Source organism: Plectropomus leopardus, chromosome 20 (genome assembly GCF_008729295.1).
Source record: "Plectropomus leopardus isolate mb chromosome 20, YSFRI_Pleo_2.0, whole genome shotgun sequence".
Lineage (NCBI taxonomy): Eukaryota > Metazoa > Chordata > Actinopteri > Perciformes > Serranidae > Plectropomus > Plectropomus leopardus.
Window position 1 is genome coordinate 18,471,266 of NC_056482.1, and position 18,739 is coordinate 18,490,004.

The window sequence follows — 18,739 nt, forward strand, 5'->3', positions numbered from 1 at the left end:
GGATTGTGGCTCCAAAACCAGGTATTTTAAGCCAAAACAATCTATTCCCAATTGTAATCAAATGTTTTTTGGTGACTAAACCTAAACACACATTCGCTACAGCATTGTTGAAACATAAAGCTTCAACCATGTTTTGGCAGTACCTATTTTCATACCTTAATACCTTCCTGACATTCCACCACAGTATACGTTATATGAGGATGATAGTGACAAACTTCATTTAAACTCCAAATAACAAAACAAAACTCACAAAAACCACCTCAGGCTTGTTAGTTGTCTAATTAGTTCAAACAATTGTTCAAACAACTACCAACTCTGACTTAGTAAAAATAACCTTTAATTTACCCAGTTTTATATGAAAATATCGCTCTGCTGTTGATAGCCGACTTTTAACAGTCCTGAAGAGGTCAGAAGAGACTGAACTCTGATGCTGTGGACTGTGCGCTATATTAGGTACATCGTCAATATAGCATCTCTGTATCAGTTTAATAGGAAGATGGGCATCTGTGTTTTTGATGGTAGTGAAAATCCTACCTTCAGGATTTCTAAATACCAAAGTATACCAAAATACCTTGATACCGCCTAAGCCTAGTTTTAACTTAATATACAATAAAGCACAAATGTAATGTAATTTGTGATTTGCAGAAATGTACAATACCAAAATCTCTTCTTGGAATGAGTTTCTGTTGGAACTACTACTAAATCATCCAGATGAGTTCTGAGGATTATCCAGAGTAACACCAACAATGTTTTGCAAAGAGACATTACAAATCTAATTTCCCACTGTGTTGAACAGCACAAAAAAAAGTTCCACTTACCTCCACTATATTTGGGCAGAGGCAGAAACTATTACATTAAAGTTCAACCATCTACATGGCTAGATACCCCTCGAGATAAGTATGAAAATATGTGACCCTATAATAATGCATCTGCTGTAATAAAATCAAACCGGGAACAGTGTGTGTGCTGGCACACTGTTTACCTTTGCACCTGCTTATATCAGGATCCCTTTAACTTGACTGTATGTGAGTCATTGCAGTTGTAAACCTGTTGCACATGAAGACAAATAATCACAGTCATAGAATACATCTAATTAACCTATAACCTTTTTACTTGTAGAGATGAGGCAGTTTGACCATTTAGTGAAAAAAAACAAACAAACAAATAAAAAACCTTTTATAAAGCATGTGTGGCATGATGCCTTATAGGACAACTACTCTAGCTGGCTGTGCCCACCAAATAACGTAAAATAAATAACAGCAAAATTAGCGCAAAAGGGATACCAAATGATATAATAAGGAGAAAATTCCAGTTTTTGCTTCCAAGGAGTGTCCACTGGCCCTTCACCAATCAGCTCAGGAACTTTGTCCCTTGCTTTGGCATCATAGCAGTTCAGAGCGGAGGGAGAGCGAGAGCGTCCAGAGAGGTGGCAGCAACCACAGGGGAGATGGGGAGGGCCGGGCGCCTAAAGGCGAGGCAGTGTCAGAGGTGCAGGAGCACACCTCGTATCCATTCTCTGCGTGGTCTGGGTGATGATGCACGTTAACTCTCGTCTCTGTGCTTTTGAGCTCTGCATCCGGAGAGTCTGACTGCATCTCAGTGCACAGTAGCCAGTCTGTGGCGATGAGGCGAGGGTATCCTGCCTCAACCTCCATGTCGCTGCTCGGTACTCGCCAGTACTCCTTTCCCTTGAAGAAATAGGACGAGCCTTCAATGAGAGAGAGAGAAAAAGAGAGAGGACAGAGGGTTGATATTAGAACAGAATACAATATAGGACTATATGCTTTAGTATCCACACAAGGTACAACACAAAACAAATAAAACAAGCACAAAACAAATAAAACATCATAGGCGTTAATTTCATGAGTCAGTGAGCCAGGGTGCAAAGTGTTTATGCTTAGTACTTTCAAACTGTTATTAACATACCCCATGGTATACCTGTTCAAGACGGCATGGGAGTAATTTGAAACAGGGTGGGATTACAGAAGATACATATCAGAGGGTGTGCACAGCCTTATATCCGCAGTGGGGAATCATATAATTTCATTCAATACAACAGCAATGCAATCCCACTGGAGGGCTTAACCACAAGTGAGTTTAGAGAAAAGAGTCCAGATCAACTAAAACACTATCATGGATGATTTTTAGATCAGATAATTTCAGATTTTGTATGAACAATGTTGTCTAATTCCCAAAACCATTTGAATCTAAAAAGACATGATGTCCATTCTTACTCTGCAGAAAACACTATGTAAAAGGGATAGTTTGGATATTCTGAAGTGAGGCTGTACTAGATACTTATCTACAGTTTGTGAATTACATACAGCAGATGTTGGTTGGCACACCCCACAGTTTGGAGAAGCTGAAACTGTTTAAGGTTTTTTGGGGGGAGTTTTTCCCTATCCACTGTGAGCGTCCAAGGAACGAGGGTTGTCGCGTGCTGTAAAGACCTCTGCAGCAAATTTTGATTTGTGATTATGGGCGTTCTAAATAAATAAAACAAACAAATCAATAAATAGATAAATACATGATCCAAACTATCGCTTTAAATTTGGTATTGTTCCTGTTAGTTTTTACTTGTGTACCCTTCAATGACACTCTCCTTGCTAAAAACTTTGCACAATGCACTCACATACAAATAGACCTCTTAGTGTACTGACAAAAGACTAGTCTAAAATTGTAAAACTAAAACAACCAACCTCATAAGCACTCGGTGTGCTTGCTGTGCAGACGGCGGGCTCCATTCTCTTCATATGAAAATAAAAGCTATGCTGGCACACATCAGTGTTACCACTCACCATGTGTTGTCACAAGCTTTTATTCTGTGGTTCCTGTTGGAAGTATTGTGGGTTGGTGATGATACAACTAAGTAATGAACCAAATTTAAAGTGTCCTGTATATACTTGGATGTTGTAGGCAATAACTTTGCTGGTGATAGCTGCAAGATTGGGCACCAACATTGGAAGAGACTGGATAATTGAGCACCAGCAGGAGCATGCATAAACACCCCTTAAATTAGACTCGTTGGAGAGAAGGTGGATTTTGTTTTGCTGTATAAAGAAATGGTTATCAAAAGGATCAGAACTGATTCTGACTTATTGCTAATGTTGCATTAAAATTTTACTTTTAATGTACATGTCATTTTATGGGATCTTATGGGATCTGACACCATAATTGCATTGTGCTGGTTACTGACACACCCCCTACAGCGCCTGTCCTTTCTCTTCAGGGTACTTAAGTTAATTAGAGTTTCCAAAATACCAAATAGGCACTGGCAGAACAAAGGAAAAAAAAAAAAACTAAACACTGTGCGCTTCAGATGAAAATACCACTTTGTTGGAACAAAGCCTCTCTATTTTTTTTGCGACATGCTCTTTTTGTAGCTTGTCAAATACAATATCTGATTTGAGTATAGAAATCTACTGTATGCAGCCAACATTCATATGTGGGGCCCACGTGGGTAGTAAATAGGCTGAAAAATGGGTCCTATATGGGACTGTCCACAGGTTTCATAATGGCCCCATACCAATCCCTACATGGGTTGGTTTACCCAAGTGGGCCCCACAAGACTTGTGTTAGGGTTACCTGGATATCAATTGGGTATGGACCCATTATCATATATAGGGCCAACCTGGGTAAACCAAGCCCCCAGGAAATGTGGCACATTTTGAATTTGAACATTTGAACATTTTTGTTGTGGCCAAACAGCTGTACTGCAATTTCTGCACTTCACATGATGCCCTTTGGACCAAAAAGACCTTTTCCCACTGATTTACATGGCAAAGTAGACCTCAGTAAATTGGCGGATACATTTTTGAGCATCACAACCCCTGCAAAATGACTTGTTTTACTAGCAGGATTTTATCCTATAACATTTTGAAACTATATAAGAGTTGCAGGATTAAATAATTTTATTACGATTCAAATTAGCAGAAGTTAGCCACTTGGCCGCACTTGTCAGAGCTTGGCCACTGCAGCTCTCTATTGTGCTTGCTCTACGTATTGCCGATAATCCATGAGTTATCCTGGTAATTTTATATGTGGCAGCTGAACCATTTTGGCTTCATGTGCCACTGAGCGACTCTAATAGGAATGAATGAGGCCCTGTTCAATGCTGTATGCAGGTATCGTAATACATCCATATAGTGCACCAATCCACGTGGCCACTGGCATGGGGCCATTATGGAACTAATGGACAATCCCATATAAGGCTCATTGTAGGCCTTTTACTACCCACATGGGCCTCTCTACAAATGTCAAAATAAAACCTCAAAAATTTTTAATTTGGTTAACCAACCCAAACTGTTTTCCCGAAACTCTCAGAAACTGAATGTGTTAACTAGAGGGCAACCACCTCCAACTGTACAAGGCTATTCACTGAACCCACCACAATACATGCTATTCAATCCTATTCAGCTTCTTCAATAACTGGTGACTGAGACAAACAAGAGGAGAGCACAGGTGATAGTATTGTGGCTCATTCATTTTCTCAACTGGTGATTGAAATGAATAAAAGGCGAGAGATAAAAAAGAGAGGGAGCTCGAGCGAAGTGAGGGAAGTTCTCTTGTTAATGGCATTGCAGCTCACAATTAACTGTGGAGTTTATATTATGTGTGTGTTTAATTGCCTATCTCACATAAACTATAGGAAATAACCAAATATTATTCAGTCGCACTGGTGTGAACCTTGCATTCATCCAAGTGTTGGAGGACGTAAGGCAATGAGATGAGAGCAAATAGGAGTGAAGGACAGAGGATGATTAAAGCATTCAGTTTACTTCTGAATGTTTCCTGCAACCTGAGTGGAATATTTACTAAAGAATTTGTGAACAATATGTTCGAGCATCACTTTCTAAATTAAATGAATAATTCAGCAATGTATTGCCTGTGTGGCTACATGGAAGAATGACAGGTCTTTGCTTCATAATTCTTCATCCATGCTTGGCCTTGATAATGAATTCCAAATGGCAGACAAAATCTCTTCAAAATAAAGTCTAAAAGTTTCTACTTCTAGGTCATTCTGCTTCTGAGAAAAAATGAGTTACATTCACTCTGGTCTTCATTTTTGAGCAAAACCCAAGTACTGAACCCTGTAACCATCATCTCTTGAGATAAGATGATGTATTTTTGTTGTTCCTAATGGGCAATAATTAAAATAACTAAAATGTTCAAGGACTTTTCTGTAAAGAGCCTTCACCTTTTCAAGTGGGTGAATGCTTATGTAACCTGGAGTCCATTTCTTGTGCATAATCATGAGTTTATATTCAAGCTAGGTTGCAGGCTGTTGGAATAACAATAAGGTATGCTCTATAATGTGCACACACATTGTGCCTCCAAAACTTCTTTCTTATTTCTCTAAGTCCTACCTTAACCATAAAACAAGTCCCAAAATAGCTCAACGAAGCCCTTTCCAATGTGGATATATTATATATGTTTTCTTTACTTCTCAAAATTGTCCTTTTTCACAATGTCTAGAGCTGAGTTTTTGCCTCACAAAGAAAGGAGTAGAAGACACACACACTCACAAAATCACTCTCCTTATCCATCTATCAGTATTATAGGAAGCCCAAGCCCATAGGGCTGAATGCCACATTTCCAAAATTCTTCTTTCTTTTCCCTCAGAGACTAAAAGTCCTAGAGCTGTCCAAAGTGGTGAACAAATCTAAAATGTCATCCACAACTAGCTAATAACCCCTCTTGGGCTATCCCTTGAACCAGGGCCGGGACAGCTGACCCAGTGTTCCCTCTGCGTCATTGACCCTTACTGTCTAATAAGTTTAATACAGTCAGATCACCTCCATATTCGCATGTACTTGCCATATGGTAACAAATGAATTTGACAATTTTATAAAAACGTATCAGATCTAAAGTGGTTTAAATGATGACAATTAAAAGTTAACTTACCCCCAGTAGTATTTACCTTTTTTCTCTTTCCTGAAGGAATTTTGCCTAAATATTGAACCATTAGTCAACTTTAGGATCTCTCAGATCATGTCCAAGGAAAAAAGAAGTGCAGAGAGAGAAAGAAAAAAAAAAACAATAACAAAAAAAAAAGAAGTGCAAAGAGGATTTCCAGTTAATATATATGATCAATTATTCATCATATCATAGTAGAAAATCCCCTTTTCGTGACTAAACAGTAAAACTTGGATTTTATATTACTGACTTTTGGTAAAATTGAGATGGCGTTATTGTTGCCATATAGCAACATCATGTAATAGAGATATGGACCTAAAAGTAATTTCATCATTGTCCAAAAAGAGTTTCATTATTGTGCAAAAAATCCTAAAGCCAAAACATAGCACTCTTGGAAGAGTAATTAGATTTACTTTATGGTAATGTTTGGTCTTAGGGGACTTCTCTATTAATTCATTACTGAAACATGAGGCTGGTCTTACTGTATTTATATATATTTTTTGTCAACAAATCACATAAGAACACGGCCCCAAGCACATTCATTCATACTAAAGATGTTAATCATTAGAAATGAGTTTCAAATACATAGTTTCAGTCCTAAGAAAGGATCAGTAATTTCATAAGAGAGCTGGTCAATTTAGCAAAGGTTACTCAACAGGAGTAAATAGTGCATTTATGAGAACTAATTTCATCTGTGGATTAATATATGCTAATTTTTAGTTGGGGTAGCTAGGCAGTATATGGGATTTACAAATACACTACAGTGTCTATGTTAATGACAATGAAGGATCATGTCTAACAGTCAGGCTTATTGAAGTGTTTTTAACAATATTTGGACATCAGTGGAGCTCTATGACAGAGAAATAATAATAGCAGGCTTTAGGTGACTGTCCTCCAAACTACACACACACAGGTTGTTTTAACAAGCAGAAATTACAACTCATATTTAGGTTTATTGTTAAGGTACCCTCCAGTGGCCAGAAGAAATCAGGCAATTTAATATGAGGAGCGAAAAGTCCACCTGGTGTGGGTGGAGGGAATGATGGACAGGTCAAACAAGCAGTGGACTTAGATCTAGCTGTAAATTCAACGTTGAAGATTTATAATAAGGTAACATAATATGGCATATATCATGTGATGTACATTATGAATGTCACATGAGATATATCAGGTTACATTACATAACAAACATACTAATCTTAGGCCAAACCATGATCTTTTTTCTAAACCTGACCAAAACTAAGCACGCATCACCTATTGGTGCTACTGCAACTATTTTACAATGTTAACCATGTGTTTAAAACTGCCGCCATTAATGGTCATGTGCAGGCTCTTCTGTCATCCACTGGTAGGGATGCTAATTTAGGAAACACTACTGTGGGTTGTATTAGAGGGTAGGAACATATGATCTGGAGGACTTGTTTTTGGGCTTTGGCTATGTGGCAGAGCAAATTATTCAATTTGTCATTACTAATCTTTTAATTGCCTTTGCCTTCATTTAGTACATTTATTTATTACTAGTACCTTCCCATTTTACAATGTTATTTAGTATTTTATCTTTGTTAATGGTATTTAGAATGCTTTGTTATTATTAGTTCCTCGCTGGGATTGGTGTGTTGTATGTAATATGAGCACTATCTATTGAGCCATAGCAGACTTATGTGGTGTTTCCTGTTCCCTATGCTGTTAAAAAACATTTGTTTTTGATGATAAAAGTGTATTTTCTGCATGCTATATGCTAAAGAGGCCTTTCAATTACAGCACTGAATGCTTTTGTTATGATGCTGTTTATGAGTTATATGTTGTGGTGTAACTTGCTGAGCTCTCCATGTTAACAACAACTGCTAGTTTTATTGCAACTTTGTAATAAATCTGTGTGGTGTAACCTTTAATCAACCCTTAGTTTTCTGTGTTAATATTTTCTGGATCTTGTCATTATGAAGTACCAAAGATTTTAAAGCACTAAGTCACTACAGGATCACCTTCTGACTTTATGGTAACAGAGGTTATAACTCTACTAATGTGACACCACTTATGAATGCTGACTTTAACTTCCTCACAGGTTAAAGATAATATTCATGCCTGATAAATTTAATTTTCCTCTCCCTTTACATTTCACCATGACTAAAATGCAAAACTGTTCCTGGGTGCCATACTGATGCCAGCCGCTACGATTATTATCATCATTACAGCTACATTAATGCCCTTTATACCCCTTTTTTTTACTCCACTGCAACCATTCTCTACGGCTTTACTGCCTTTCGCTGTCTCTCTATGATTTCTCTATCTGTCCTCTGAGTCAAGCCATCTATCTTCCTAAGATCTCTTCTTTTTCTTCTCTTGTCCTTATTATCTTTCTTCATCCTCAGGTGTCCCCATATCTCCTCTTGTCTGGATTCCCTTTTTCACATATCCCTCCCCGTCTTTCTGTTCTATTTTCATAACGAGGTGTCACTGTATCTCCTCTCTCCTTCTTGCTGTCATATAACTCCTTTCTCCCCTCCTGTCTGTCTCTATCTCTTTTCTCTCTCTTTTCATCCTGAGCTGGTGAAACAAACAGAGAACAGGCTTTGATGTGGCTCCAGTTCCCATGCCCCATGGTCTGTCTATGTGCGTTTGTGCGTGTAGGTTTCCAAGTTTACCCTTCCCGGCTCTGTGGTGATAATGGCTGTGGGTGAAGCGGAGTCGGGACTGCGCAATTGGCCTCCTCTCACACATGCACGCATACACACATGTGCGTACACACATCAAACAGCTTGGAGCGAGGCCGAAGACAGAGCACAGACCACTAAACACCTGACAAGGAGAGAGCTTCCTTGTATCCACATGCTGCAGAGGGGATTAGAGACATCCAGGCTCCCACTGAGAGTGGCCTCAAATTTCAGAACTCACTAGCTGGTTTGGGGTATTTTTGAATCTAAAAATGCCCTAGCATCATTCAGAGCCTAATATTCACACACAAACACACACACACACACACACACACATACACACACACAACAGTAAAACAGAAGAAAAATATATAGAAAAAAAAGTTTCTCAAACTACTTTTTCAAACAAATTTTACATCTCTTATTAACATGCATGTGTGATCGGATGAGTGTGATGCTTCGGTGGAAGCAGGCATTGTGACCTTGACACTCAGCTGCTACAGAGGAGCTGCTCACAGTGATTACACTGGGTGAGCTCCAAGGTTTGAACGTGTTTCACTGCAGAGTGTAGGCATAAAAAAAAGGACCATGTGTGTTACGTCAAAATGACAGATAAAAGGTTAAAAAATATTTTGACACATGAAAAAGCAATCAAATGCAAATGTGCCCTCTAATCTGCATACTGCAGCTATGCCAACAAAATATTGTGCATGGATACAAACAGGGAGACTGCCAAAATAAAATAAACTCAAATGAGATGAAAATACATGTCATGACCGAATGTGCTGTATGAATGATAACGAATCTTACACTAAAATAGATTTTTCCAGATAGATGCCATATCTATGAGACATACAGTAGGTGTTTCTATTTAATAAATGCATTACATTTGAATTCAAACCACTTTTAAAATGTAATGAGATTATTCTTCATTTAAATGAGACTAAGGTGATGAATGATTTGTTCCACTCAAACATCAACATTATGTAACTTAATCACAATGGCATTACTACTGTGCTATGCCATCACAGCTTTGTGGGATGCGAAATGCTCGTGTCAACATGCTGAACATCCTCACAGTTATTCTGCTAGCATGCTTCTCTTTAGCAGGAATAATGCTTAGAATGATTACAATTCTTGAGCATGTTAGCATGCAAAAATTTGCTAATTAGCAACAACCTCATCGGTAGGGCTGTTCCTAATTCAAGTGAAGGGACTTTGAAGCTTCAGTGATAATTAGCCATGAATATTAATAATAATCCATCATATTCCTATACACTGATTAACTAATCAGCAGAGTTTTGTAGGACTAAAGTTAGCAGCTGTGGATAACTATTTGCAATTAATCTCACTTGATACTTTTTCTCATCGGACTGTCAATTTAATACTCGGAGCAGGGGCTGATTACTGCACTGATAACACTGGCCTCATTTGTGTCTAACACTTTTTCTAACACAATATTCTCCACAAATTTGGCATTGAAAAAAAAATGAAGCATTCAAAAATTGATTTGGACATTTGTTACCATGGCAATGATTGAAGTTTCAAAGCATTTGGATCGCCCCTTCTTATTAATTTTGCAAGCAGTCAAAAGTATTGAACAAATAGAAACTTCGACCTTGATGGCACTAGATGAAAAGGCATCACCAAAGTCATTACAGTGCATCCCGTGGGGGACATGAATGTTTGTATCAAATTGCAAGGCAATCCATGTATTAGATATCAAGACATTTCACTCAAAATCAAAAATATCAGCATCATGATGGCACCAAAGGAAAAGTAAAGGGATCACCAAAGTCAGTGGATCCATCCTCAGGGGACCATAAATGTTCATTCATCCATCACTAAAAAGAAACATTTCAAGTGTCTCTGACGCTGCAGTGTTTCCTGCTCCGAGGAAGTTGGCTCAGAATTGTAATCTCATCGTAAAACTTCATCCAAGACTTGAAGCTGCATGTTTGCTAACTTGCATAATTGTTCCATCGATGTCTCATATTTCTCTTGTAATTCATTCCTGTATGAGGATTTCCCCTGAGAAGGATATTGCACTATCTTGCCTTTGGCACTGGCAGCTACCAGAGCTACCAGTGGTCTAATGCTCTGGTGGAGTGTTACAACTCTATTTTTCTCTGAGAAATGTAATCATTTAGCGCTGGAAGAAACAGACAGTCGAGATTTATCATTTATATGTTAAATGCAATCAATCAGTATGTCTTTATAATGAATTTTTAATAAAGACACAAGAGGTCAAAATATGTCACACATTTTCAGTCTTGGTGATAGATTACATTTGGGGGCATGGTTTTGGTCATTTATCTTGTGGAATATTTAAAAAGTAGCAACACGTCATTATTATCAGACATTTATTTCAAGTTCTTTAGAGAAGCCTCCATGTTATGGAAGCAGAGAAAGACAAAGTGAGACATCTGCTTTTGTGGTATACTATCATGTCGTGATATCATTGTCATTGATGTATCTGGATTTTTTGTTGGGCTTCTGTCATTTATTGTAAAGCACTTTGTGATACCTGCTCAAGGAAGCCGTTATATACATAGAAATTTAGCTTAGTTGGCCTACTTCACTTTCACCACAGGAGAAAGCACCTTAGGTTATACTTCAAAAGTAAACATGAAAGTGGTTAAGATAATTACCACACTTTATGTAACTTGTTGCCTGGTTGAAAAAAAAGGAACTTATTCCAACAGACTATAAGCTGTGTGGCAAAAGTCGGCCAGTTGTTTCCACCATTATTACAGGGGTTTCAGACACTGTTAGATGATCTGACAAGTACCTCATCTGAGGCATACTGGTGTAACATTATCTCATTCCTACTTACAATAGTCTAATGCTGGGGCAGAAGCGTTTGTGTTGTATCTCGACACAGAAGGGGTTGGCGGTAAGTCATGTGAGTCGACCTATCTTAACTAAGGCAACAAAAGTACTTGGTTAGGAAAAGGTGTGATAAAATAATTTAACGTTTACTTTTAATTTCAAACAGGACACAAACATTGGTTTCCTGGGTCAAAGTTCTGTGCTTGTTGGACCCATCCATCCCCTCCCACCAGTCCTATGCATGCTTTTTCTTTATACTATGTCTCTTCCTCTGAATGTTTAATAATGATGCTGATGGTTTACACTGGAGTTGGTTGAGAGCCTGACGTGTCTTGTACAAATGCAAAAGGGTGCCTTCAGTGTCACAACACTGCCCGGGCTGCATTTTTCTGATGCCATGGTAGTGAGACCAGGCAGACTGATGGCTTAAAACATCAAACAAAGCTTACATCAATTAACCTTCATTTTAACCCTCACCTTCAGTCTCACACTTTGGTTGGTGACAAAGAATGAGATCATGGATCTTGATATGGGGTCTCAAGGAGTTAGAATCACACCTTTCTATAGAGGGACTGGCTTTACTCTATGTGACAGGTTGAAGCACTCAAAGGACCTAAAAGTCAACAACTGACTCCCTTTGAGTCTTGTGCACAATCCGTAAGGTGAGGGCAGAACTAAATAATGCTAGGGCGACATCTTCAAGCATGTTTGAGAGTACCTGGAGAGGAGCTACAGGAAGGTTTTGAGAAAGTGGAAACAACTGTTTTCTCAATGCACAGCTAAAAAGATCAGCTTTTTTCATACCAAGCACGACTGTGGATAATAATTAACTATCATCGATGTGATTTTGTTTTCAGTCTATGTAACTGATAGAAGAAGAAAAGCATTTTCATTGCTACTCACCATCAGACCACCTCATGGCGTCGTCCAGTTGTGGCGGCAGCCCCTTCCAAAGCGTGCTGTCTTTAGGGTAGCCCAGGTCCATACGCCTCAGGTGGTCATCGTAGCGCCAGTAGTGGTTGTCCTTGAAGAAGTAGGTTTTGTCGTTGTGTAGCCAAACAAAAGCTGCATCCACTCCTTCCAAGGGCAGGCCAAAGTCACTGATTGGACGAGGGTAGCCCTCTTCCACAATATTGTCTTTAAATATCCAGTACTTTAGACCTGAAGAAGGTGGACACAACAATCTAAAGTTTTTTTACATCACACACAGCGCACAGTGTGTGCCTTGAGATGATACATTTGAAAAGATGAGAGACTTGAAAGATACGTAAAGGACACTCATAAAATAAAAAAAAGATTAACACATTTTTTTTGCTATGCAGCCAACAGAGAACGCTCGCCGCCAGGAAAGCTGTTATACATTTTATATCAAATGTGAAACATGACCTTGTTTCTGCACCCATGTTTTTTAAAATTAGATTCAAAACTCTTCTGCACTCTCACACAGAGAAAAAAAGTCGCAATTTCCTTCAAAGTCCCAGTAAGAAAGGTATGAACTGCCTCTTTTCATCTCTCCTCTTTATAGTGTGGATGAATCACATTTTAAAGCGTCTGCTAGTTATCAGAAGTTTCAAAATAAAGAGAAAAAAAAAAACTTTTTCTTAAGTTTACCTCTTCTTTTAAACTTTTTTTTCTTGTGACAGAAACAGAGAAGAAAAGGAAATGATTGCAGATACTCACTGACACTATTAAACCAGACTAACTTTTTGTATATTTTAAGACTCATTCCATGGTGTGATAACACATTGGAATGTAGAGTTGTTTTGGTACTGTACCTTTGAAAAAGACTATTTTGTGGTCACCAGGTCTCTCATACACAGCATCTACACTGTCCAGGTTTGGTGGGAGGCCCCTCCAGAAACGATGGATCTGAGCAGGACGCAGAGACACCAGGTGCTTCTCTCGTGTTAGTCGCCAGAAGTACTTTCCTATGATGAAAGGAACAGTTTGGAGGATCAGTACTACTTATGTGGATAATGGTGTTGACCATTATTACGGCCAGGGCATAAAAGTTTCCAGGACCCACAGGGGATTTGGTTAGGTTAACATGATTTAAAATGCTTAAAAACGCATGAAAATTGGCAAACATATCAAACTGGTGATAATTGTAAAGTTCTTCATTGATTGGACTTGGGAGGGTTGGGATGGAGTTCCTTTCATGTTTATGGAATTTAATTGGATCATTGCTCTCATCTTCAAGAGCATATGAAAACATTTTGATTTTTTTTCTCCTGACAGTAGGTCAGCCATCTTTGATTTCATGCATTAATTATCATTTCACAAACATGCACCATTGTCCTGTCTGTACCCCTGATATGCGCAAAGGCCCGTTTGTCATTGCTTGCAGCTTTGGTTATTTGTTAATTGTCATGTATTCGCTAAGGGGAGACTTGCAACACAACTTTGCATATGTAAGTGAATATAAAGGACTTAGGAATATAAAGGTTATCACTGGCATGTTTGTTTAGAAATTTTTATACACAGCACCTTACACTGTGAATGTCAAAATCCATTTTCAAGGTTGACAAGGTGTTTCAACTTTTTGAATTTTGTGACTCAAAAAATATACGAATTCATTTATTATCAATCTATTCAAAAACCCATCTGCGTTTCCGCTGCAGTTTGTCTATTGTCATCTTTGGCCGAGTTTACGCATGTGGTGACATTTTAGAACAGCTCTAGGGCCAACTAAAAACGAAGGTTCACCACTCCTTCAAAATTCATAATGCTGTGCTCATAACAACCAACATATACCAGGCTGAGTCATGTCTCTCAAGAATTAGGCCTGGTTAAACATGTGAGACAGGCAGACACCATCCCATATGTTACAGGCTGATTAAAACTGCATGCGAAAGCTACATGATGAACAATTCAAACATTTGAAAAAACAACATTAAGATGGCAAAGTTGTTGTAACAACCATCTATAAACTGTAATATCTCTTGTCAAATGATGAAAAAACAAAATGCCAGTTGTAGTTGAGCATACTCAGCTAACATTAAGAAGGTATGTGAGTCTGTTTCTTGTTTCTGTTGTCAGCGGGAGAGCTAGGGGTCATTCCTCCAGAGGGCAAGCATGAAAGCCTGATGTAATTTTTGGACTGCAGTCTCTCAGCAGGGCTCAACCGGCTCAGTCGGGCGTCCGCATCCACCCCGCTCTTTCATCCTCATCCCCTTTCCTTTTCTCTCTCTCCTTTTTTTAATTTGCTTCCATTTCTGCTCATTTAGCTAATTTCTTTTCATTTTTTCCCACGCAGCTCTGTAGCTTTGCGTCTGTCTCTTTCCCTTTGTGACTCTGTACCTTTGAAAAAGAAGGCCTCTCCTCGTATCTGGGCCACTGCATCAAAGTGACTGGTGCATCTGTCTGGAGCATCTCGCGCCGGCCTGAGAGAAATGTGAGCAAAGTAGGAGGAGAGAAGATTGTGAAAAGAGGGGGAAAAAAGAACCTCTTATGTAAAACTGGACACTTTAAATCTTTGAACGCCACAGACAATGATGTTTCTGTGCTCCGAGGTACCCATGATCTGAAATTCTTTGTTACATATCAACAAAAGTGATGTCTATTTGTCAAAAAATCCATTACCCCTTGTTTTCTTTAAATTCAATATGTGTTGATCCTTTTTTAGGATATTTTTATGCATCAAAATTTAAGTCACACATTTCTTTTCATCCACTGCTGCCTGTGCATGAATCAGTGAAACCAGGCTAAACAATAGAGGAGATGCTATCAGTCTGACATGGTGAGGTCCCTCAGTGCATTTATCCACAGGGTTTTTAAGTGATTTAAAGCACTGACGTGGCTGGCCTGCCAATGATGAAGCCATTAGCACCACGGGGCTGAGAGTGGGAGCCCGCCAGGCCTTATATTATCAACAAAGGTCTCTATTCAGAGCTCTATTAACGCTACACCACTGCCTAGTGGTCAGCATTGGTGCCCTTGTCAGGCCTAATCCAGCTTTTTCACGCATCAAGACCTGATGGAGTTGGTGGGAAATGATTAATGAAGGCAGTGAAAGTCCGAAAGTGGGGAGAAAATATGATTAAATATCCCACCACTGCCTGTTCAGCTTCCTAGTGCTGCCTCGCTGTTTACTTTAGTGTGTGTGTGCATCTGTGTGTTCTTTCAAAGTAATTTGAATCGCAGCACCTCAGAATAAAGGCATTTTTGTGAAGTCTTTCTTTGGATCTCTCGGGGGCTACTTTAAGGTTAGTGCCTGGTGTTGTGTACGTGTGTGTGCGTACACTCAAAATACATAAATGGACGAAATTAAGCCTAATTATCCTCGATAATCTGAAGAACTACAGGCTGATAGCCGCCCAACTTGCTTTAGGGAATTACTTAATTAGACGGGCAGGCTCCCAAGCTCACTCTCGGCCTCTTTGCTAATTTGCTTTGTTGGCACCTTATGACTTCATATCAAGCACCAAAAAACTCTTTTTTTACAACAACTATTGAGTATTCCCACATGGATTCATTACATTGTTTATCAGCGAAAGACAGGGGAAAAATGTAAGAAAATTAAAAAACAATCACAATCTAATTTTGGTGATTTACTAGGAACCATCAGAACAATAGAAATCTCAACATAATGAGATCCAATATATTTACCCTGCAATAAATACCACCTGTGTGAGGACTATTAAGAGTATAGTGTTTTTATGGATTAGATGAACTTATATTATTGCCCAAACTTTAATATAGTTAATTTTTATGGCTGTGTAAACATGCCTAGTTAAGGGATTTATATTACCTTGAAACAGGTAAGCATGCACATTAAAATTGTTTATGTAATTTTTGCAGAACTTTATGAGTCTGTCCTTTGCCAACTGAACCATAAGACATATCGAAGAGCAACACTTGTCCTAATAAGATGCGTCTTGAGTCCACTGTGGAGCAAACCACACTGTTGGTGCCAAAATTGTACTGTGCCATCCTATTTTTTATTGACACTCCTCTCTGCTGCACTCCTCTGGGCATTAAAGCGCAGGCAGTGTCATGTTGAATGGGATTTACAGAATGAGTAAAGACTGGAAAACATAAGATTTTACAAAACAGAGCTGCAACTTTGGTGATGCAAGATCACTGCATTTGATCTAAGCACAGCCGGATGGAAATGTGCTATACAAATGCAAGTCCATTTACTTTTTACAAAATTCAGGTGGCAGGAGACAATTTAAAGTATAAAAATATGATGGAATATGATGCAGTAAGGCCCTCAGGTATTGTGTATTGCTTTGAAATAGCTATAAATATTATTATAAATAGCCTTTTAATCAACATCGTTTTCAATGGTATTCCAGCTGAGGTAACATACATGTAGGCATGACTTAGATTTCCACCTCTGTTGGAAGAAGCAACCTCTTTAAATGTTCATGGGACACTTATTCATGTCAATGACACATTAACTTGTAATTATTAATTTATAATCCCCTCGACTTTTCATATGTGTTGCCATGTGAGAGAGAGTGGAAAACTGTAACAAGAATTGTTACAGTTACTAATTGGCACATTTGCATTTTTGGGTCATTTTGGAATCGGTAGAATAGGTAAACCTTTTGTTTTTAGCTAAGGCCACTTTTTTGGTCAGTGCTTTTTTGTTTGGATATTTACATTGAATTGTACATTTTCTTATTATTATGTAATAAACACTTATCAAACAGTTATTTGTTCATTAACATTTCTTAGTGTAAGATAACATTTTTAACAAAGGATGCCATTCAAAAGAGATGAGAACAACATCTACTTTTTCAAAAAGTGGTGAGGAATAGAAATGTCAGACTTCAGCCCTCAATGTTTTTATGAATATCCTTGGATCTGAATACATCATCTTACATACATACATACATCTTCTACTTACAGGAGATTGGATCTGTTTTCAGGGAGGTCTAGCAGGACAGGAGGCTCAGCTGTCTGGGAGGGGCTGCCTGGTCGGTTTGTGTGGGACACCGAGTCTCTGACACCTGGGGGGACGTCAAATGTCAACTTGAACATAAAGCATGTAATAACATTATTTTGATTCTTGGTTATTTGCTCTACTACCGTCTTTTACAACATAACTATTTGGCTATATTGCAGCATGGTACAACATGCCACATTCTGTGTGTAATTCTCCCTTCCTTTTTGTTGGTTTTGTGCCTTTGTTCTCTCATATACTTCACTCTTCTTCATATTGATCATTCTGGCACTGACATTTGCTCAAACTTTCCTATAGCGAATGGTGTGTTAAGGCCCTGCGCCGCAATGAGGTCCAATTAAATCCATTCATGTTTTCATTAAATCAGTACCATTCCTCTACAGAGTGCATCAGTTGCTGCTTCTTGCATGTGGAGGCCTCTGTATCTTCACTCTGTTGAGCTGTCACCAGCATACGGCTGTTTCCACCAGCAGCGGGAAACATACATAATTATAGCAGAAGCTCCCCAGTCATGGTCAGTTGAGTGGAGGAGGATTCTGTGAAAGCAGCAGTGTATGTCTCCACAGTGTTTACAGACACACACTGAGATTTCACAGCACTGCTCAGACATCGAGTAGAAGCAAAAAAATCTTTGAGACTCAAATAAACAGCTAATTTAGCCAGTATGTTATGTAGCATAAACGTCTGTAATGATATAGTGCTGTAAACAATCATGGGAAACTATATGTCCAGTAGATGACAATTCTAAGATAACATAGACTAGGCGGGATGCAGGAAAGTATTTTTGCAATACTAAGAAAGGCTGGCTGTAAAAAAAAGGGAAAAAAAATGACTTCCTTTAACAAATACATGGCCAATTTTTTAACACTTGAGGCAGAATTATTCTGGAAACTCTGATGGATTGCAAATAATTTAATTCCTTCAACCTCTTTCTTTCACGTAAAACACACATATAGCTACATGTTCCCTCGTACCGTAGAGCTGCCAGACGCGGACCTTGTCTTCATAGGGTAGGTCGTATTTTAGAGGGTCTCCTACAGGACCTTGGTAGTATGGCCTCATGATGGACTCTATGGCTGAGGTGTGGACCAGACCGATGGCGTGACCGAACTCGTGGACTGCAACTGCAAACAGATCCATCCCATGAGAGTCTGAAGGAGACAAAGAGAGAGAATATTTAATAAAATAAGAGTTTGCATCATTTGTAGTAAAACACAAGAAACAGAGAGTAAAACTCTGTTTCAACACATTGTAAAGGTCAAAGGATTTATAAGCCTCAGTGGTGGGGGAAAATTGACAAAGCATAGTATCAGGGCATTTTGCATCACAATACTCAACATATCACAAAATGCTTAAAATCTCAATAATACTGTATCATGACTTATGTATCATGATAATATTGTATTTTGGGGCATCTGGTGATTCC

At 38.7% G+C, this 18,739-nt stretch overlaps 1 protein-coding gene across 1 annotated transcript in view; it reads right to left on the minus strand.

The window, feature by feature from the left end:
- Nucleotides 1-1,147: 1,147 nt before the first annotated feature.
- Nucleotides 1,148-18,739, minus strand: part of LOC121960011 (matrix metalloproteinase-17-like) — a 54,516-nt gene continuing 36,924 nt past the window's right edge. Inside the window, exons 5-10 of the mRNA XM_042509597.1 lie at nucleotides 18,288-18,464; nucleotides 17,257-17,359; nucleotides 14,700-14,782; nucleotides 13,175-13,327; nucleotides 12,303-12,560; nucleotides 1,148-1,708 (exon numbers count right to left, since the gene is read on the minus strand). Of these exons, the coding sequence (XP_042365531.1) occupies nucleotides 1,383-1,708; nucleotides 12,303-12,560; nucleotides 13,175-13,327; nucleotides 14,700-14,782; nucleotides 17,257-17,359; nucleotides 18,288-18,464 (1,100 nt within the window). The 3' untranslated portion in view covers nucleotides 1,148-1,382. The remainder of the gene's footprint in view (nucleotides 1,709-12,302; nucleotides 12,561-13,174; nucleotides 13,328-14,699; nucleotides 14,783-17,256; nucleotides 17,360-18,287; nucleotides 18,465-18,739) is intronic.